The sequence below is a fragment of the Tinamus guttatus genome, unplaced genomic scaffold (genome assembly GCF_059628265.1).
Source record: "Tinamus guttatus ecotype Peru unplaced genomic scaffold, ASM5962826v1 Tinamus_guttatus_pri_ptg000134l, whole genome shotgun sequence".
NCBI lineage: Eukaryota > Metazoa > Chordata > Aves > Tinamiformes > Tinamidae > Tinamus > Tinamus guttatus.
The window spans coordinates 216,889-239,639 of NW_028288668.1; the positions used below are offsets into that span (position 1 = coordinate 216,889).

The 22,751-nt window shown below is 36.4% G+C and overlaps 1 protein-coding gene across 1 annotated transcript in view; it reads right to left on the bottom strand.

Moving 5' to 3' along the window:
* OCA2 (OCA2 melanosomal transmembrane protein) overlaps positions 1 to 22,751 on the bottom strand; it is a 162,946-nt gene that overhangs the window by 73,637 nt on the left and 66,558 nt on the right. The window contains exons 14-17 of the mRNA XM_010222642.2: positions 17,836 to 17,968; positions 3,650 to 3,797; positions 2,349 to 2,406; positions 899 to 1,007 (exon numbers count right to left, since the gene is read on the bottom strand). Coding sequence (XP_010220944.2) covers positions 899 to 1,007; positions 2,349 to 2,406; positions 3,650 to 3,797; positions 17,836 to 17,968 — 448 coding nt within the window. The remainder of the gene's footprint in view (positions 1 to 898; positions 1,008 to 2,348; positions 2,407 to 3,649; positions 3,798 to 17,835; positions 17,969 to 22,751) is intronic.

Sequence of the window (22,751 nt, forward strand, 5' to 3'; positions counted from 1 at the left end):
CTCGTGCCGGCACTACACAACACTCATGTTGACTTGAGTCCCAGTAGAGAGAGATGCTAACCAGATCAGAGCAGTAACCTGTAGCCCTGCTAGCCAAAATAACGGTGTGCTACTACTGCTGGTGTACCAAGCCTGTCAAGGTACTCGAAGGGTCAGCAAGAGACATGGTAGGGTTTGTCTTCAGCTTGCTCACTGTTGAATAACTGTATATATAAGCTTTTAGCTTATGCACTGTTCATCTGTGCATATTAGAATTGAATCAGTGATTTATTGATTATGAGTTATTTTTCTTCACAGTGGCTTCCTTCAGTCACTGGGATAGATGTACACAATAGAGAAAGCATAAATATGAATTTCCCTTACTTTCAACAGTCTAAATAATTGTTACCTTTTTATAGGGCAATGCACAGATCAGCTTTGTCCTATTTGTCCTATTTCAACATCTCCAATACTTTCAGCTGTTTCATTTCACATATATACAGTTTTTCCTTGATTTTGTTATGGAAAATGATTTATTATGACAATAAAGTAATGGAGCCTGGAAGTTCTGGAGTTATGTACACTTAGGAAATGCCAGACTACTTTACTATTATGTAGAGTGATTATTTTCTGATTGCCACAGTGAGGCTTGGTCACTCGTTCAAATCTACAGCAATCATACCAAGATAGAGTTTGCTTATTCTGTAAGGTGCATTCACCTATTAATAACGGGAATACTTCTGCTCCTGGGGTGAATGGAACAAGACTACATTTCAAAAACTTGTTTTGAGAAACTAGTGTTCTGATTAAATGACGAAATTGTTAAACAACAAACATATAGAAGTGGGCTTTCTGAGCAAATCCAGATGCAGAAAAATATTTTTTTTCTGTTAAAATAGAGTAAAATTATGAAACTTACCAAGATCCAGGTGGATGCCTGGAACAAAGGAGTTCAGAAAAAACATAAGAATAACACATCCCAACACAGTCAGGCATTTGATGAGAAGAATTTTGTCTGTTATTCTGTGCTGTAGATAGGAAAAAATAATCAACAACTATACTAAAGAACTACATTTATTACGCATAGAGTTCACAAAAACATGCATGAAGCACAGTCTGCTGTTCCTGTACTATATAGGCTCTTCAGCGTAAAGGGCAGAAATATTTAAATTGAAGTATTCCATAGATACCTATAAAATTATGAATATGTAGGGAAGCCCAGTGTGAATGTAAGAGATGCAAAGAGCTAACTTTTGCTGAGTATATTCAGTTGTTTCAGCTACCCCCATTTCCCTACACCAGGAAAAGCATGGTTGAAATACATTTGCTATTACAGCGGTTACTCCAGGTTCTCTTGAGCCTGGAAAAAAATCCACTTTGTTGCTGTCACTCTCTAAAAAGCTATAACCTTGCCTAGAGGTCAGATCTTTCATCCGTCCTTTGCCTCTTTCACGAATGAGCCCAACCCTGCAATCTCCATCCCCAGCTGCACACACCTCCCACACAGACCCAGGCTCTTCTACATCTCTGCTCCAGTCTCACTTTCTCCATCAACGCAGGGAATCACCTTCCCCCGACATTTCTTCTATTTTTTTCCAGTGCCTTCCACACAATTTAAAACCTTCTGAAATTACAATATAATCTCTATTCTTTAGCAAAGATGTCTTTTTTTTTTTTCAACACAGGAGAAAAGGTCTAATGCTTAATCCTGTTCTTGGTATAACACATTGGACAGCTAGGTCTTGGTCAAGGACTTAAGCGCCCAAATAACACCCCAGAAATAATAGGCTTGGATTCATTAGTGATGCTGGTAAGGTGGAGTGATGCTGGGTGATGTTTAGACAGTTAAATTTAGGTGAAATTAATCCCACTAGGGAGCGTGCATCTCATCAGACTCAGCTTCAGGATAAAGCCAGACAGTGCTAATGTGTGTTCAGTGAAGAGAGAGGGATTTACTTAAATGCTTTATCCATACTTGAATAATAAACCAGGCATGTTCCAGACAGTGCAGTAAATTAGAGTTGATATTAAGCACATCAGTAGGAATGTATTGTATAGTTATATATCATGGTTATAGATAGCATATTGACCTCTTCCAAGTCCTTCCAGGCATGGATTAAAAATTGAAGAAAATACTGTTGAATCATTTAATGGTCCTTTAAACAATACTTTTCTAAGAAACATAAGTATAAAACCTGAGGAAAATTGTCACAGTTGTTCAGCAACTTTTTCCCACTGAGAAGCAAGCTGCTTGCCTACCAGCTTTTCTTCTCCTTGTGGCAATTTGTATTGGATTCAGAGCACTCCTTGTACCCTCTATAAAGGTAAAGGTCCACTTATATAGATACTGACAACTATCATCTACTTACTTTTTTCTGAAGTTCCTGAATATTTGTTTCCCAGTTTTTATCTTCTTGTGAAATTTGCCTGAAAGAAAAGGAGACCTGCTTTTTTTCCAGTGTAAAATTAGAGCTCTGTCAAGAGAATTTTTTAAGAATTCGATATCTTTGCTGTATTATGAGCATTGCCAGCCTCCAGAAAAAAAAATGCCTTGGGTTTGCAATTAAGGATGCCTATTGCTAATGCTAGTGGATCTTTATTTTGCTACACAGTGCTGGAGGAATCCTGACTCTTAAAATCAAATACATGATTTTTATTTACACTTCAGAAGTCCCCACCTTGTAAGGTCATAGTGTCTAATAGCAACTTTTATCTCATTGAAAAGTGGGTTATTTTAACAGATTGTTTTTTGTCTTTTAATACTGTCAGATTATTCAGGGTGCACAGCCTCTGCAAAAAATCTATGTAAACAAAAACCACCTTACTACTGGAATATTTTAGAAATAAAAATTACATGCTCTTGCTTATACTGCCTATTTAATTAACACATTTATTAATAAAAATGGATTATTTCAGTTTCACGTTAGCTTAGAGTCAATTTCACTCTCAGCATATTTAGCACCTCAGACATCAAATTCCATAGAGCAATAGCTGTTTTTGGAAGTAGGTTTAGCATTTTTGTTAGTCATAGTTTATAAAAACTCTGCCTTTCTATACATAAAAAGTAAAGTATGGCTATACTCAGATTAACACTGAAGATTTGATTATGAAATAATTTTAAAATGTAGTAATTAACCAATAGTCTATTTTCCAATTGATCACTTCACTGAAAAAAACTTGAATTTTTCAGTAAAAAATATGTAGATAATTTTACTACTGTGAAGCCACTGTTGCAAGGAAAAGTCTAATAACATACCAAATTATTTTGAAACTAAAACTATGATGCATAATAAAACCTGGGTCATGCTGACATCAGTTTTGTCCTAAGATACTTCATGTTTTGCTAAAGTTGAGGTTGGTTCTTCATGCCTGCACCAACACCCATGTGATCAAGAGGTGGCTAAGAGCATAGTGAAGAACCCACTGGTGTTCACTTTCTGTTCTGCTTAAAATAACAAGTTAGCACTTGGCCTATTGAACAAAATTGAAATATCACTATAGATTTTAGCAAAGCCATGCTGCCAGTCCTAATTGTAGACTAGGCTCACCAAAATGGGGCTGGTTCTACAAATTGCCCATCCCTGTAGATTGTCCCTGGCTTGCCCCACAGAGGGTCTGAGTTCTGCCCTGTGAGGACAGAGATGGGGAATGTGAGCTGGCACTTGCTCACCTGTGGAAGGTCCTGAGCTTCTTCCTCAGGAGGATCTCCAGTGTCAAGACCTTCTGCAACAGGAGGCATTTCACTGCTGTCTCTTCTCTGCTGGCAGGGTTAATACGCTGGGCAGTCAATCTCCAAACGTAGATCTCATGTTTCAGCTCTGAGAAAAAGCAAAATTACTTAGCTTAAAGCAGGTATTCATGTACATGAAATCAGAGATCACAGAATATATGTAACATGTACCAGACTCAAAGCTGTTAAAACATTTAAAATTGAATTTCCCTTGAAACAAGCCACTTAGGAGGCTGCTCTTACCATTCATTTAGCAGAGTTGAAGGGAATAGAAAACAAATAGAAACAATAAAATTTAAATAATCTCAATTCAATTGCCATAGAACAAAGGCTGTCTTTGCTTGCAAAAGGCTTCCACAAGCTTTAGTTCTAAAATCCTAGCGCATCAGAAAATAAACTACCAATATACATTATTCTGCTGCTAACATCATACTAGGTACTCTGTAATTGTGAATTAAATTAGATCAAGTGCTCCTTTTACTATGTTCAAAATGGGCAACATCCACATAAATGAAATTCAACATATTTATGATTTAGAATATATACCATAATTTCTGTTGAGGTGGTCCTTTTCATTTGTGGTCGCATAAATAATTTCATAATGTGAGGCTAAGCAAAAATTTAACACTGTTTTATGAAATATTGCTCAATAGCAACTTAAAGGCTTCCAAAGAGAACTTGTTTCTTAGGCACTGAAAATATGCATAAACACAGCTACTATATTCTGCATGTCCGCCAAAATGGCATATAAAGCTTTGCATGTTTACCCACAATGATTAACACTTGGAATCAAAGGATTTTCAGAATTTTGCTTTATGTTTTCCACTGTTGTCTAGGCCTTAAAGAATGACTGAAAACTGTCTGTTCCTATTCAGGGAGGGCCTTAAATTGGGCATACCAAAAAACCCTTGGATTTTCCAGAAAATTCCTAAAGAAATAAAAGCAGAATATTCATGCAGAAATTTTCTGTACAAATGCTTCCTGATAAAGGTTTATCTCTCTTGGTTTACCAAGAAGGCATTTCCTCACCTTTCCCCCACAAATTCCATATCATTGAAGGCAATGAATTCTAATTTACATTTTAATGATCCCTGTTCAAATGGTAAGCCACAAATGGATGCAGAATGGTGCCAAATAAGCAAATTATATACATTATTTATAAAATATACACTATATAACAATTATTAAATTGAGAAATATTTTAACACACTTTGATTTAGGCAGCAATATTAACATTTACTACTCTAAGTCCTTAGCAGTCTATGGTCCTGGTATCAAAAAAATTACTAAATATGTATTTTATTCTCCCTCCATTTTTGAGTGTTTCCAGTGATAATACAGAGTAAATCATGTAAAGATTGACCCAACAGGGATTTAGGCTTGACAGAACTCAAATCTGCATGAAAAAAAAGTGGGAGTGTCCAGAGATGTCATACCCTGCCTGCACAGCTGATACAAAAAAAAAATGCATCTGAAGGATCCATTCACTTTTTGAACAGCTCTGTTCTAGAAATGAGCGCACAGCTTGCAAGATATTACAATGGCCATCTTTGCAGGGTGGCTGCAACGTAAGGTCACATATGTAAGTCCACATCATCTAAAGCCCAATAACTATTCCAGGTTATTAAACAAAGTGTTCACATAGAGCATTTCTTTCAAAAAGGGATTCATACTTGAACTACTCCTTTTTTATTTATTTGATGATTCTTGCTGGGAGCATAAACTGATACTATGTTATAATATAGCATGCATTGGTCCAGTTTACCAAAGGATCTGCTCGGCTTTGTGTGGGTTCTCTGTCCTGGTCATTATTAACCTATCCATCAACATTTGTGGTACCCACAAGTACATATCAGGATGATATCAGGAGTGACTTGCCATTCTCTTCCAGATCATAAATGAAACAGCTCTAGGCCACAGATATGTTTTGCCTCTTCGTGGAAAAATATTTTTTCAATTCTTTCCTCCCGAACCTTCTTAGGGATGGGAGGAGGAGAATTTGAGTAGATGGAATCTGTGCCACAATCATGGTTTAAAACCCAGAAATGGTGGATTTTTTTTTCTTTAGTAACATAGAAAGATTAAAATTTAAGACTCTTAATTTGTAAACAATGTAAGTAATCATTTCCTAAAGAAGCTGGTGCCCACACATTTGGGTTCTCCTTCGGCTCCACAGGTAGTTGCTTCTATTTCATCATGTCCACCCTGAAAGAGGTCTGAAATCATAAGCTGGGAAGTAACTCCTTATTATATATAGACCAGCAAGACTAGAGGCAGAAAAACTGGAATGTGGCTTTCTCACATCTTGTCTTCTGTTTCTCTTTATTTCAAACCTCAAAAAAAAAAAAAAGCTTTTTATTTGAAAAAAAGTTTCCTGAGTCTTTCATAGTGACAGAAAAATTTCTATGATCCTACTTGCTGCTTTAGACCAAAAGAAATATAATCTTTTGTATTTAATTTAAGTAGGTGAAGTGGGGAACCCCATCAGCAGGTGAGTGGTCCTTTTTGTTCTTCTCTTACATGCAGCTTTCAAATGAATTGTACTGTGGCTTTGAATTTGTCTCTCATCATCAGTCCAAGAGAAGGAGTATGTTACTGTCTTTTTCAGTGGCAAACACTTGTAAAGCATAATAATACAGTTTGCTCTTCTACTCTCTGAAAGCCTTTGCTGCAGCACTTTTTCTCATGTCTGTTCATCCTGCCATAGCTTTTCACTTCATCCTTTCCAGGAAAGATTCCGCCAAGGCTTTTTGTGATGGAATAAAGTTAAACGTTTTATCATCTAAGGGAGATGCAGCTCCCCAGCAGGTATTCTCATAAAAAGACTCTTTATCTGCACTCCTTCAAAAAGTGATAGCTAGCACCTTTTTATCTATACCACAAACAGAACTGAGGAATGGAAAGCAGTGACTTGCATTGCATGTTCCTGTTTGGTATGTGAAGTGCTCTGTGGGGCTAATCTACAGGTTCAGCAAGGTCTACCTAATGCTTTTGACCTTTTTCTGGAGGAGTGTATTAAAAATATGTGTACATTTTCATGTGGCTTTGATCTTGCCTTTGTATGCAGCAAGTACATGCTTGATTGTTCAAGAGTCATTAGTTTTCTGAACACCCCGAGAATGCAAACATCCAACCTGCTGTGGAATTTACTTCAGAGAAAAATGTCCTTTGAAATTCCAAAGTTGATATGCAGTTTATGCTACTCATCATGTTGCTAACTTGTGATGAGGTTTCCTAACACCACAGGAAGTTTCTCTTTTCTGTTTCATGCTTTTATTGTAATGGCATTTATGGCATCAGGTGGTACATATGCATTAGCAGTAGGTTGTTTTCAAAGACTCTTTGCAAGACTCTTGAGGTCAGCGAGAACACTGAATCCAGGCAAAGACACTTAGACCTTTATCTGTACCTCCTATTTCAGGCTTGCAAATCCATTTAGGGTAGCAGCCTCTAGAGCTTGGGAACTTTCAATATTTTATTAGCCTGTTATGTTACATATTATGGGTAAGGGTTTAATGAATTGCAGGGTCTTATTGATCACTTTGACATTACAGCTAAGGCAGTGTAAGGGTGAGCTGTGACTGAAGAGGAAAGTCTCACATACTACTACATTCTTTATAAGTTCCTGTCCCTCCTCATACAGGATCTAGTGGTCACCAAAGGGTGAGCTGACTCCGCTCACTCATCCAACAAATGCCAGTTTCAGTAGATTTTCTGCAGGATTAACTTTACAGTGAATGAGCCTGCTAACCAGTTTATCCTATGATCGGTAAACTCAATGCTAATGGTCTCTCTGTAGCATGGGGGGACTGCATCTTTTGGTGGCACTTTATAATTAAAGCAGCTAAACTGGCTTTTAACTGCAATTGTAGCATCAGTAGCTGAAGTGATACAAACAAGGTAAAGTGTAGTACACAGTGATTTAGAATGACAGGAAATAGAAGAGATGTAGCTCACAGAATTTAGACCATTAGGATAATACTAAAATCACTGTGAACATGCTGCATTCATAAAACCTACAAGGCACTGCAGCAATATACGTAGCATTATTTTCTTCATAAACGTAACTGTTTTCCTTTTTTTTTTCCTTTACCAGAAAGTCAATTTCCCATAGCAAAAGAATAATTTGGGGGTCAACTCTAGCATCAAATAAAGTATCAACAAACATAGAAGACTTATGCTGTTGATCTGCTCTGATGCTGTCATTCATCTCATTCTACAGTACAAAGTACAGAAAACCCTGACATGAAGTCCTGGAACAATTGGTTTTAACTGACTTTCAGCTAAAAAGTTCAGCTGAGACATTTTAGAAAATATTTTCAGCATTTCAAAAAGCATTATGTTTTGTTCAAAAGGCATATTCTGTCTTCAGTCTGATAACTAATAGTCAGAATGATTTTCCTTTAGCATAATCATACATTCCCTCCCACCCAACTGCCAGTAACAAAGAGCACAGCCTCAAAAACTGCATGTAATTAATTCCCAATCTCAGAATCTGAAGAGGCCAGTCTTGTTAATTGAAGATACTCGGAAGAGCATGACCAACTTTGATGAGATGATAAAATTATCATAAGATGGCAATTTTTAACCTGCAAGTGCTCTAAATACATTAACCACTTTTTTTGCAAGCAAGACAAGTTTTCACTGATGGGCTGTGACTAACAGAATGCAAAGCATGTTCCCTAGAACATTTTTTTTCACCACATGTTATTGTAGCTTAACTTTTTCCAGTAAAGCAATTTTTTTTCTTCACTGACTTTTCAGAACAAGGATACTTCTGCCAAAACATTATCTGAAAAGGAAATTAAGTGCCCCAAATTATAGCTTAATCCAGTAATAATATCCATAGTTTTTAATAAATACATTTTAAGTGTCTGGTATTATGTAGTTAATCTTCTCAGCATTATTAGAAAGTAAGTAAATGTCATCTCCATTTTAAAAGCACAGAAGCAAAGTCAGAAAGGTGAAGAGCAAGTGTAGAAAAAATTAGTGTCTAGTGTCATAGGATATTCCACCTCAACAACATGTCACTTTCCTGGAGGCTGTGTCCCTCACAGGAAGCAAACATGAGGAGTCTTAACTCCTTTGAGTAGTCCTTTTTATTTGTCATGTGGAGAGAGATGAGCAGAAACATAATTGTGGCAGAGTCTTCAGAACTCTGCAATAAAACATGCCTTGTCTATTCCATCCTATTCTTGCAAAGGAATGCGTGTGAGAAATCTGCATAATGCTGCATAACACAATGTTGGGAATTTATTTAAGTTTTTAAAGACAACCAATGCCCATTTGGTCACTGAGACAGCAAATGTCATACCAGGTGTCCTGAATGGGACCTCGGATGGTGCCACACTCCTGCTCCAGAAACTCTGTGTTCATCACCTCTTTGAGGCTTTCTTTCAGACAAGTTGAGGCAGCCTGTTGCAGCCACAGGAGTTATGCTTTCCAGAAAGTGGAAAAACAGCAAGTATCCCAAACCTTTAAAAAAAAATTTGGAATTTTTCCTCATTTTGTTTTGGGTTTTCACATGTATTTTTGACAGCTGTAGGAGGGTGAGGAATGAGGAATATTAGCAAAGCCTACAACTCCACCACTGCATGTTAGAAAGGAATATTCTATTTAATAAATCTGTGATGGCCAGTAACACGGCATTAGGAGTAAACTGTAAATACATAAATAGGGTTAGATATCTCAGAAAATTTCAAGAAAACTGATAAAGATACTTGTTGATGACTGGATTGCTCCCCAAATGGTTTCTTCTTAAAGAAGAGGTGGATTCTCAGGTGATATGTGTTCAGCTCTTCTCTCTGGATAAATCAGAGCCTCAATGTTATTTCAGCTCATGATCTTACTCTCTTTTGTCAGTGCCTATGAAGAATAATGACTTTGATGACTAAAAAAAGGTGGGTGTTTAAGTCTCTTCCCCATCTTTTAGAAGCAGAAATATGAATATATTTTGGCTTCTTTTTGCTCATTACCATTTGTCTAAAGTTATTACAGTATTCTGTTTTCTTACACAGAGAATGGCACAGGGTCATGGGAGAGTGAATAAACAAGTATTTTGAGAATTCTCTTAGCTAAATCCCAGTGTAATCTCTTTCAAAAAAAATCAGGTTTGAAATCTATCAAAATAATTCCACTTTACTCTCTATTAAGAAGCTGTAACCCAGGATGCCAGACTTGCCAATTGGAATCAAGTTAGCCAGTGTACTCCGTTAAAGGACAACAGTCTCACCATTAAAGAGTCTCTCTTGAATTCACTGTGATCTGCTCAAAAGTGAATGGATACATTCCAACAGTAAAACATTATGCATCAAAGTAAATGTTTAAAGACAATATTGCCAAAGTCGTGTTAAGAAATAGTCATGAATGGATGCAGCCTCAACAGGATATCTGTTACAAACCCCAAAAAACCAAAAGCCTCATCTAATGCTCCTAATAGGGTAAAATGAAGAGCAAAATACTGAAGTGCACTTCATATGCATCTTATGATTTAGAAGCCAGTTTAAATGTGAAAATGGTCACCAAAATCTTCAACTCATTTTGATTAAAAAAATCGCTGAAACAAGTCAAAATTCTGCCAAGGTTACAGGTCTTTTTTAAAAAAAAAATAATAATTGCAGTACAAGCTCCTTGTAGCAACCAGATACAGAACATGTTTCACATTGACTTAAATTGCTGCCTTAAGCTCTGTGTAGTAGAAAGATCTTATGAGTTTCAGACTCAAAAGTGAAATTTCTCCCAAAGCATCATCAAACACACTGAATGAAAAAGTCTAGGCCCTGTTGACCAATATATTTCACCGTTTTGATATGCACACAAAAATCCAGGAGTGCAAATGCTGTAAAAGCAACAGAAGCTATCATTTCCTAAGATTTTACTTCTCATCTGATTTTTCTGTAGCGATTCTATCTCTGAAAAATGTATATAATTGTAAAGTACTGCTCTAATGATTCAAAATGCCATTATATTATGTTTTCTGTCTGCATAGAGCAACTAAAGTAATTTTACTTCATCCTTGTGATGACCACCTTATCAGTGTGCTAAGTATAATAATATGCAACTGACATATTTCTCTTATTCTGCAATGTCAGAAAACTCTTTTTATCATCTGAAAACGAGAAAGGACAGATCAACATTTTCCTCTTTCCAAGGAATAATTTATCAGACATAACACAGAACAGAGAACACATACAAGGACTTCTATGATAGAATCATCAATCTTGAATCTATATAAAGCAAATTACTACTTTTTTTTTTTAAGTCATGAGTATTACAAAGAGATATATAGAAGGTACAAAGAATAAAAAGCAAAAAAAAATTCTGACATTTTCAAATGTAAAATCATTATTCTGGTAGATCCTAAAATGATACTCAAAAAAGAATATAGCACACCATAGGAATAATAGTACTATCTTGTATCTGAAGCTGAAAGTCTTAGAGTTGTTTAAAATAGAAGATATAACATGTAGCAGAAAGACATGAACATAGATCCTAATATAATTTGTAAGACAGCTATACCCTTTAGTTTAGCATAGTGTACACCACAATAAAACTGTTCAAACTTAACTACTCGTTGTTCACAAGTACAGCTATATATATACTATATATATTATATTATTATTATATATATTATGCTAGAGGAACTTAAGGAAACTTAAGGAAAAATTTCTTAACAGTGAGGGTGACAGAGCACTGGAACAGGCTGCCCAGAGAGGTTGTGGAGGCTCCTTCTCTGGAGATCTTCAAAACCCGCTTGGACGCAGTCCTGTGCCACGTGCTCTAGGTGACCCTGCGTGTGCAGGGGGGTTGGACTGGATGATCTCTAGAGGTCCCTTCCAACCTTAAGCATTTTATGATTCTGTGATTCTATGATTCTATATTACAGAGAAGAAAAAAAAAAGATTTCCTATCTCACAGTTCAAGATTTAAAAATGCTTCCTGTGCACTGGGATGAGAAAGGGGGAAAGCTCAGCAGATGAATGAAACCTACAAGGTCAAATAAAGCAAAGACTGCAGTATGGAAGCAGCAACTGGATCCTTTATGTTAAACCAGTCCTTGTAGATTTTCTTAAACATGTGCCTCCACATATACATGGACAGATTTATCTCTTATGTGAGGTGGTTTTGAGCAGAAATCCCATTCAAGTGATGAGAAGCATTTAAGTTTCATTATAACCAATAGAAAAAAAATCACAGGAAGTTATGCTGAATTTAGCATCTTGGCTGAGGAGAATAGAGGGTAGTGTATATTGAAAACTGCCAAACAGATCCATCTTGGAGCTGAATATCTGAAAGTATCTTGAAATATTCCTTTCTTTAAATATTATTCTCTGTAGAATCTGTCAGTTGGATTCCATAAATGAACCAACAATCAAGTGGGGACAGCAAACTATTTTAGAACTATTATTTTAAAATAATAATATTGCTTTTCTGGCAGTTAATAAAGTACCTATAAAGCAGGCATAGAAGCAGTTCAAGAATGAGGTTTACTAATATATCTAATTCATCTTGGTAAGAGACTGACCACTTACTAACAGAAAATGGTTCCTATGGTTACAAATATACTTCTAAAAACAAATCTGGCTAGAGGTTGTTCTTAGACCAAGTGGCAGACGTACCTGTCTTGACAGCACATAACACATAACCTTGGGTCCCCTCTGTGCCCTTGCAGTGCCTAGACAGTATTATTAGCTTATGTTTGCTTTTTTAAAAAAATTCAAAGTGTCTGAAAGAACATGAGGGTTGTCTCACATGCCATCATAGTATGTTTTCCCAGGCATTAAATCAAGTCTGTACATCACACTGTCTCATGCCCTCAAACCATGCCCTGCTTTGCAGAGGAGACTGGGACAGTGCTGGAGGATGGTGCACTGCTCAGAGTACCAAATCTTTTGAAGCCTTACACAAACTGGGAGGTAGTACAAACAAGGAGGTAGTACAAAATCCTAACCCTTTTCTGTTTTATACCTTTTTATGGCTGGTTTTGCATCCTATTTTTCCCAGCCTCCTACCGCATTTTTCTGGTAGAGCAGCAGTTGCAGAGCTCCACACGGAAGAAGGAAACAGACTGGCATGCTCCTCTCATTTCTGTTTTTTGTGGGGAGGAGAACCACACTGTGCTTTTTGCATACTGAGTACTTTACAAGTTACTATGATTGAATAGACAATTCCTTCAGCGGCAGGAGTTGTGTTATCACACCAGCAGTGTTTTACCTGTCGCTGCAGACAGTCAGCCGCACCAGAGCTGATAGCGTGCTCCCCTCACCCAACACCACCACTCTTGCTTTAACATCAGCTTTCTCTTTCAGTGGGCGAAACTATCACAGTTTTGAACAACTGAAGCAGGAAAATTCAAGAGCCGCTACCAAATCACTTCATTAAGAGAAAGCCCTTCACCTCTGTCAGTAATAACACTTGTCAATGTACCGTGTGACACCTCCTGTCCTGGTGACAAGGACCTTCCTAAATACTGAGGTCCACACCTTAACAGCTTCATAGCTGAAACATAATGTATTGTCTTGCTTTCCAGGAGTACAATAATGTATTGTTAAACCACAAGGGAAATTAATATTTTGTTTTCAAGTAAGGCAACTTTAATTCCTCTCCCACTCATATTATTATTTTTCCTCTTTCTTTGGGAGAAGAAGAGATTATATATATAATGTATATATATATATTTAACCTTCTCAGCTTACTACCCTAATCATACTATCCTTTTAGTTAAATTCCACTGTTTGTTCTTACATAAAGAGGTCATATCCCAGGTGCCAAAAGGTAACAGAAAAGCCCTTATTTATTCAAAAAGACAGAAGTTACAAAAATTCTTTTGTAGACTATCTTTGCACTCTTCTAAATGTTGGCCCTTCATTCTTATAACATCCACTTTTCTGTAGAGGAAAGCTTTGTTCAATACCTATTTATATACATATATGAAACATATATATATGTTATGTATATATATATATAAAACATTCAAGAAAGTCATGTTGGGTAAAGAGAATTATACAGAGAGAAACAGAAATTGCAATATTTCTAATAGCTCCTCCAGACACAGACACGGAGGCATATGAACCAACTGAAATGAATGAAACCTTGAAGGGAAAGGGTTAAACTACAGGAAAGTTCATGTGGCTCTTCCTTTATTTTGTACACTGTACTTCACTTCACTAGGGACATGAATACTCATGCTTTCCTCTGAAAAAGCTGGGTTTTTAAGAGAACTCAACCTCCTTTCTGGTTAGAATTCTGAAGTGATTCCCCTCACTTCAACAGCAGAGGATAGCCCAAAGATTCCCATCTGCGGGCAGTTGTAGTCTGCAATTCCACACACAGTGATTTATCAACTCAAAGGGGCAGTTCAGAAAGTCCTCAAAATCTTCCTTCACTCTTAAGAGGCATTCGTATCTCTCTCATGGTTGTGGTTTTCAGATTAATTTCTCTTTTATATTATGCCTACTGCAAGTAAAAATTACTGCTTGGGGCGGAAATGATTTATTTCTACTGGACAGTTGTTAAAGCTCAGTCTAAAAATCAACAATTTGATTTTTGACACTAGTAACACACGCTACTGAAAATCTTTCAAAATATCATCAGAATAATAGCATTTTCTGCTTCTAACATTTGCTCTTACACATTATGAGAAAACTACGTAGCCCAAAACAACAGTTGAAATTTAGCAGACCAGTTATTTCTCACGTGACCTAAAAATACATGTTTAATTGGGGAGGAGACTTGGGGAAGGCAAATATTTAATCATTAAAACAGCTGTTTCAAACAATGTATTTCAAATTATCACAGAATCACAACAATTAGAGATGGAAGGACCCCTTGCACATTCTGCTTCTTTTGAAAATCCAAATTTTTAAAGCCATCTTCTAATGGAATCTGTGTTTATCACTTTCCCTTCCCATTTCACAGAAGATTTCAATAGAAAAAGTAATGCTTTAGCTTTTGATTTAATTGAACAGCTTCTCAGCTGATTAACTTCTCAGCTATGGAGGAGTTGATGATTATGAGAAAGAGCACATGGTATACTGATTATAAGCCTACTGTATCTAAACATACAGTGCTGCAAGTACCACTGATTAGCAGGAGGTGAATTGAGGCAAATATGCTAGCTACTTAAAAGTGTGCAATGTTTCACTCACAAAAATATTATGTCAATAATGAGTTAATCCAAAAGTGATTATGCACATTTCTTAAAAATCAAAAATGTGCTTTAAAAGTGATAAACTAAAGAAGCAAATAATAGTTCTATTTAAAAAAAGTATATCCACAAAATAATGCCGTTATGTTATCATCAAAATTGTCCAGACTTGGCTGAATGAGCTTTCTGACTGCATAGATAATACTTATCTGAAGACACCTTGCAAGCTGGCACTTTTAAAGAGATTTTAAGCATATAATAACTTCAGTTATTCATGAAAATTTCCATGAAGCTATAGCTTATATTAGAAAATGAGTAATGAATAAAAGCAAATTAATTCTTTTCAAAGAAGAAAGTTGAAAAGTTACAAAAAAATGCTGAATGACAAAGATTTTAATAATATACTTCCAGGCAACAAAAAAGTAACATATTTTAATAATGATGCATAATTACAATGCATTTTATCCGGGAGGATGCAAGGATTCATAACCAACAAAAAGATATGCTTTTCCCAGTGACAGTCTCTTCCACAAAGGATTTCAGTCTTGCACACTCCATAGAACAGATAGGAACTTGTTCCATATTTAGCATTTTCATATAGAAGAGAAGGAGCAATTGAAACATGAGTCAGGTGTTTAACTATTCAGATAATGGATTTTGGGACAACTCAGGAGTAGATAGTGTTTATCTCATACCATTTTTACCTTTCTTTTGATAGTAACTTTGACCAGACAAGCAGAAGTAGATCAGTCACTCACCTGTGATACATAGTTTTTTCATGGATATTTACTTCAGGTCTGAATGCCTTCCCACAAGGCAAATCTTATCATTAGTTGTTTCCAGATGAGAAATTTGAGGCATATCCATTCCTTTCTGCATATTAACACTTGCAATTTTCAGTGAGTCACCTATGCTCTAAAAGCAGTTGTGGCCCTCAAGATAACCATCTATTTGAATGAATACAGATGTAGTAGACAGAGGTAAACAGGAAGTGTCCTGTCTTTTTGTCTACTATAAAATAAAGCCTTTCCTCTCTTTCAGACAGAAGTACCTTGTGAAATGATTTATTTACCAAGTCAAGATGATTTCTTGCATTATCTCCCCTGCTAAAAGCAAATTGGTTAACAAGATTCTTGATGGCCTTTCTCAAAATATTATTTTGCACTGTTGCAGTTAAATATCTCGGTATTTGGGGGGTTGAGTCCATTGCTTTATTCCTCCTGTTCTTAGGATCAGATGCCTAAGGGTGCAGAAAGTCTTATCTGTTTTACAGAGGCACAACAATGCAAATGTCCATCTTCTATCAAGTACGCATATAGAAGGAAAATACTCCTTAATTTTATTAGGAAATAGCTAGGTAATATCACCTCCAGAATACATTAAAAAATCTTTGATTGTTGAGAGGGATTTTGGCCCACTAGGGTTGTGACAGATAGATCAGCAGAGTTCACCTTTTATGGAATGGGCATTGACATCCCTCAAAATCAAGTGTCTGCACAAGAGCCAACTTCCTCAAAAGCAGAGTCTCCCTCTGACCTTCCTTACATATAGGATTCAAATACAAATGATATTCATCTTGCCCAGATTAGGTGCCTACCATGAAGACCTCTATCATTGACTTAGTCCTTCTACAGCCAAAAATAAGAATTTGGGTGTGATATATCTGAATTGTTGAGCTGAGCTGTAGACAGTCATGGAAGGCGTTAAAAGGGCCTGTCTTTCTCCACTGATGCAGTGAGAACATCTGCAGAAGATCTGGTGAGGAGCCAAAGACTGGTAGAGCACATGATAGCAGACCCAGAATGTGCTCTCTATACCCTAAACAAATTCCCATCAAGGCCAGACATGCATAGCTGATTTTGTCAACAGTGTATGGCTGCTTTCTGTGAATGACTTATTTTTCCTCCTAGATATTCTATTAAAAAAAAATAATAAACAAGCAGGTTCTTATGGCAATGATTTTTATATCAACTATATTGAAAGCTCTCTTTCCCCTACTAAACTAACTCCAAGCACATAGGTTCAGAGATGTCATACAGAAACATCTGGTGCATGGTCAGTGAAACCAAACGTCCATTGGCCAAAAATGAACAACCATCATTCCTGAGAAAGAAACAGTTTTACTTAGCTTATCTTTGTACAAAGCTTGCTACAAAATCAAATTAAATATGACATACTTTGTGAATCGTTTCTTACCTCACAAAGAGGTTGTGGATATTTTGCGTTATTATTGAGTTTTGCTACTGAAATAGAAGGCTGCCAATGAAAATTTCAAAACCTCTGAATAGAAAGATATGGAAGCGCTAAGAGAAAAGGGACCCATGTACTTAAACATCGAAAAGGCCAATGGAAACAGCTTCTAGGAACTACTGAGGTGAGCAAGCTAAGAGAGAAATAGAGTAGCTTGAGTCTAACTGAATCATAGAAATTATACACCAGAGAAAGAAAGAGTGGGAAGAATCACAAAGGCAATTCTTCTTTTGAAGAAATGTCTGTCACTGACTACAGACAGTGAAAGAACTTCTGATAGGATTCAGTCAAAGAAAACCAGCAGTTAGGGGATGCATAAGTGTACTACACATGTCATTACAATCTGAAAAGCTTGAGATATTTCTAAAGCTAAGCAGCGGCCTTAGTGCCTTGACCAGATGTTAACTATTGCAATATAATATATCTTGGGATTTGAAAATATGGCTATTATGGATGGAAAATATCCCCACAAATAGTATAAAGTTTTTAATAATCTCTGTCAACCATGCATTTTAGCAACCAAAAAAAAAAACATTTCCAAAAGTTATTAAAAAATCATGGTTAAAAATCATCTCCAAATTACTCATAAAAAATAAATATTCAGAGACTGAATGAGAGCAGATGCTTCCATTTGAGGACAGCATTATAGTAGACAATATTTAGTATTTAGTTAATATTTAACATTTTCAATTTAGTGTTTAGAAAAGCATTTCCATGCTCACCAACTCACCAACAATTTCACTTGGTTCCTTATTGTAAAGTTTTTTGTTCCAGTAAAGAAGTCTGAGAAAAGGAAAGGAGACCAGAAGAACAAGGCAAATGCCAACAAACATATGCCCTGTGAAGGCTGCGAAGTCCAATCCCTGAAATAAAAATGAAAACCTACCTTAAAAATCAATTCTTTTTCTATATTACCTATAGGGAAAAGTATTTAACTATACATACTTTACCTATCAATAATAAATATAAAGCAGTAACATAAATTCCAAGTGCAGCATATACTATAATTTATCTATTTCAGGGAGACCAAACACATTTCAGTTTAATTCACTGAACACAAAAATAGCATTATGATTTATTCTGAAACATATTTAGTGTTCCTGAAATATGAAAGAAAACAGAGACATTAAATCTCACTTTAATCACTAAGATCATTTTAAATTCATTTTAAATAACTTTAAAGCACAGAAATAATTAAATACTAAGCAACTAGCTTTTATTTTAAACTGTCAACATGTTTTAACATTAATTCTGCCAGAACCAGCATTTCTTCTAAATTCTCTAACATTCTTCTACAACAAAATTATTTTATATGAATAGTCTCTTTTTTGGCTATTTAAAGATGAACACATTTCTTTACATTTTGCATAAGGAAAGTCTTTAATGCAGAGGTTCTCAAAAATGTTAAGTGGATTATATTGAAAAACTATTGTTTTAAATAATAGAAAGACTAAAAGAACAGTGACAACCTGACCTTACTTTGAAGTTAGCAATGCTTTGAGCAGGAGGTTGGACTGGATGATTTTCAGCTCAGCTGGATGACCTTTCAGCTAAATTATTCCATATTCTCTATCACATATACTGCACTGTGTTGTCAAGGTTAGTCTTTGGGGTGGGATTTTCTGAAGTAGTCTGTTCATCATAAAGCTCAAAGGGAATCAAGCCTAGCGTACTCCAGGAGTTGCTATATACGCCCTCATCAGAGGATGTTTGAATTGATGATCCCTACACAGCAGCTCTGTCACGCTTGGAAGAAAGCATGAGCAAAGCATTGGTTAGCTTGGGTTGCCCAAACTGAATTCCTAAACTTTCCACCGACTTCTCAAGACCCTAAAAAATATTATGAGGCCTCTCTGTAACTCTTCTATGTTGTAAAATCATCTATCTTTTACTCGATATTTGGGTGCTGCCTATAGGTGTGAGGAGCAGTAGAAGGAGCTATTGGCCAGCTTGTCTTTCAGTAACAGCTGCTACTTACCTTCTCTGTGTTAATACTATTGGGGACTTACTACGTGAAACACAGGTGTTCTTCAATATTGCCTCCCACTAAAATAATTGATGTGGAACTGTTCCAGCTGAAATGTCTCTGATTCAAAAGAGGGAAAAATGCTTCTCTGTAGCATTTTAGGGTATAATAAAATATACATGTGACACAAGACACATGATTAAAGTCATAAAGAACACTCACAGCCAAATCTAGTGTTTGTTGCAAAAAAAAATCCATAGGTTACAAACAGGCACAATTACATAAATCTCAAGCATAAACATGCAGTACTGGGATTAAAATTAAAATACAGGTTTCTGCTACATGGGCTAAAAAAAACCATACTGAGTTGTTATTTAATTGTAGATTCCTTACCTCTTCTACTCTGCAGTCACTGAACATTGAAATTTTGCATACCTGTTTACAGACTTTTCATTATAATCAAAATATTGCATAATTTTTATGGATTAGAAAGAAATATCTTTAGGGATTCCAATAATCTTATTTTAAGACATAAGGGAAAAATATGGTACTATAAAAGAAAATAATATACTTTTGTTCATTTTGTATACCAAGCAGGTCAGCCAGTCAAACATCTGACACCTCTGTGGAGCAGACTATACAGATCACTATTATTAATGCTCACAAAAAAATGGCCTGGATAAGTACTAGAGGCATCAAGACACGATTCAGACCTACAGTACATACTTCTGTGGAGGAGGAAATCAGCTTTCAGAAACAAGGAAAATTATGAATAGCCATGAAAGAAAAAAAAAAATCTACAAACAAAAAGTCAATGTTTCTAAGACATGACCACAAAATATAGAAAGTATATATCGCCCTTACATATTTGTTTAATTACAGACATTTAATGTGGATATTTACTCTAATTTATATACAGACTACCTCTAAGCTTATGGCAAAAGAGAGAGAGAGAGGGGAAGAGAGAATGATACCACAGAATGCGGAAGAAATTAGAATCCTGAAATAAACTGCACTGGCCTTTGCTTGGAACTGGCTAACATATTGAAATGTGCTGTTAAATAGTTCTAGAAGGAGGAGAAACAAGCATTTGATTTCCTTTGGTCTCTAAGATGATCTGAAGAGAGCTAGGAAGCTGAAAGGAATTGAGTTGTAAAAACAGTGAAGCAACATCAGTCAAAACAACAATGTCTAAATCTGACTGGAAAATAAACTAACTAGAGTTGGTTAGAATATACTCAACTCAGATTTACCAGGATGAGGAAAATTGTTTTCACACCCCAACTAGCCTTAAAAAGTGAGGAACGCATGAAATTTTCATAGATTGACAGCAATGTACGCTTGTCAAAATAAAATAATAAGCCAGTTATCAGGCAGGAATTCCCTGTGGAGATACTCAGACATAGAGCTAATTGATGTGCGGGAAACAAAAATGAGAAATAGGAACCTGAAGAATCACTTGAGACTCTGGAGCTTAAGATTTTAATGTCCACTTCATACATTAATAGAACATAAACTTCAGGAAGTGGCTCATGGCAAACAAGTGCAGATACACAAAGATACCTGTCTCTAAATTTTGAATACCACAGCAGTTTCAAAGAGGAACAATGTCTCTTTGTTACTGAAGTGTTGCAATGCCAAAACTTTTTAAACAAAAACATAGCAGCAGAATTGTGCTGCTTGAAACCCACAAAACTGATTCCTCCAAGAAAAGGAAAATCATATAAATCCAAAAGACCAACTAAAATGCAGAGGTTATTAACAAGGTCTCTAAATGGAGTCGAAGATCACAATACTCTAAAAAAAATGATGATTAGCATAGCTTCATGGCATAAGAGTTGACATAGGTGAGTCTTAAGAGTGATTTGTGGACAATGGCACAAGAGAAAAAATGTCTACTTCATTTCGGGCATCCTATCCAGGAGCTTACTCAAACCTTTAAAAGAGTGTAAGTGGGATGAGATTCAGGAACTTGTTAAACCATCTCGTTGATGTTTCTTATTTCTGAGATCCCTTGATCTTTCTCATTTTTGACCTTTTGATGAGAAAACAAGCTACAATGCTGCACTTGCAGAGCATCTTTCCAATTCATCTGAAATATATCATTTTTTAATATGCAGTGTGCTTATTTGAGGAAAAACTTGATGATAGTTTTGCCTATGATAGCGTAAGGCTGGTTAGTTCTCTTCCACTCCCTTCCTCTTGGTATTTCCTTCCATTTCCTCTTTGCAGAGGTCTGCAAGAGTCAGTGAGGAAAATGGATCCTGTTGATCTCCAGCTGTGGATGACTTGCACCCTGCAGCCATCAGAAGGCTAAGGACTGCCAAGCACAATCACTTCTATCAGAAGGACTCATGGTCACAACTGACCACTGTCTATGATGCTTCAGCCTGGCATATAGCTCCCTGTGCAATGCTCCGGCTTCTCTTCAGCACTTACACTACACTTCTGGGGACGAGGCTGGCAGGTTGCGCACCTCATATTGTCAGGGAATTAGCTATCAATTGGCAATTTCTTATGGACTGTGCAATACCATCCCTATTTTCCCCTTAGGAAAGCTGAAAAGGGAAAAAATGGGACAAGGAGAAAGGTGTGCCCTCTGGAAGGGGCAATGCACTGCTGTGTTACTCCAGCAGAGACATGACTGTGGCAGAGATCCTCAGCCTCTCTCCTGATCCCTATCCTCCATGAGAGAGGGTTGATGTTGTACCACCTACACAAATGATGAAGTGGAGGTTCCCAAGGAAGCAGCACAGGTGCTTCATCTGTTGCTCCTGCTCCATTTTCCACACATGCAACATCTCACACAGGCAACATGCTTTCCCAAGGGGTTTATGGATCACATTTTGTACTTTGTGAGTCCTCGCACTGATAGCCTACAGTGTTGACGCCAGGATAGAAACACATCAAAATGTTCCACGTCGGCTGCATTCAACAAAATGTCTCTTTCATAAAGGTTTTCTTACAGAATAGATTGAAATAGAATTGACATGCACAAGAGAAAGAATACTTTATTTTTTTCCCAAGGAAATTTCAATGCATCTGAAATACAATACGGGGCTGCCAATGTCCCTTACTTGAGGCTATCCTGCTTGCATTAAATTTCTCCCATTCCCCAGATGACAAAGAAAATCTAAAGATTTTGTTTTAGCAAGAAAATAGCCTAAAGGTTCCTGTGCCTACAAAGGCCCAGGAGCTGAAAGAGAATGGGTCTTTCTGCCTCATTTGTGGCTTTAAATGCTAAACCAAATATATCAATTTCATATTAAGAGGAAGTATCTATCATACTGTTTTCCTAAAATATTTTCATTCCATTTTCCTGGTCTCTGGCAAAGAAAGTAAAAATTATAGATAAGTACAACAATTCAGGGAGCAGCTGTATTTCTGCTCAATTTTCTTTATCTAATTTTTAAAAGTAAAAAAAAAATGAGGAAGATCTAGAATAATTTATTTTTTCTACACTGGCTTAGACAGGCCTTTTACCTGAAGTGACTGTGGTCCATGTTGTCTCAGAAGGAGGACCTGCACATGATGTCAATAAGTCAAAAAGCATTGGTAGTCCAGTACCTTTACATACAGATAATGCTTGTGTGAGGAATCTGAGATACTGATAAACCCCCTCTTTTGTCCTGTACTATATTCTTAATGACTACTACACATAGAGATTAGAAAAAAAAAAA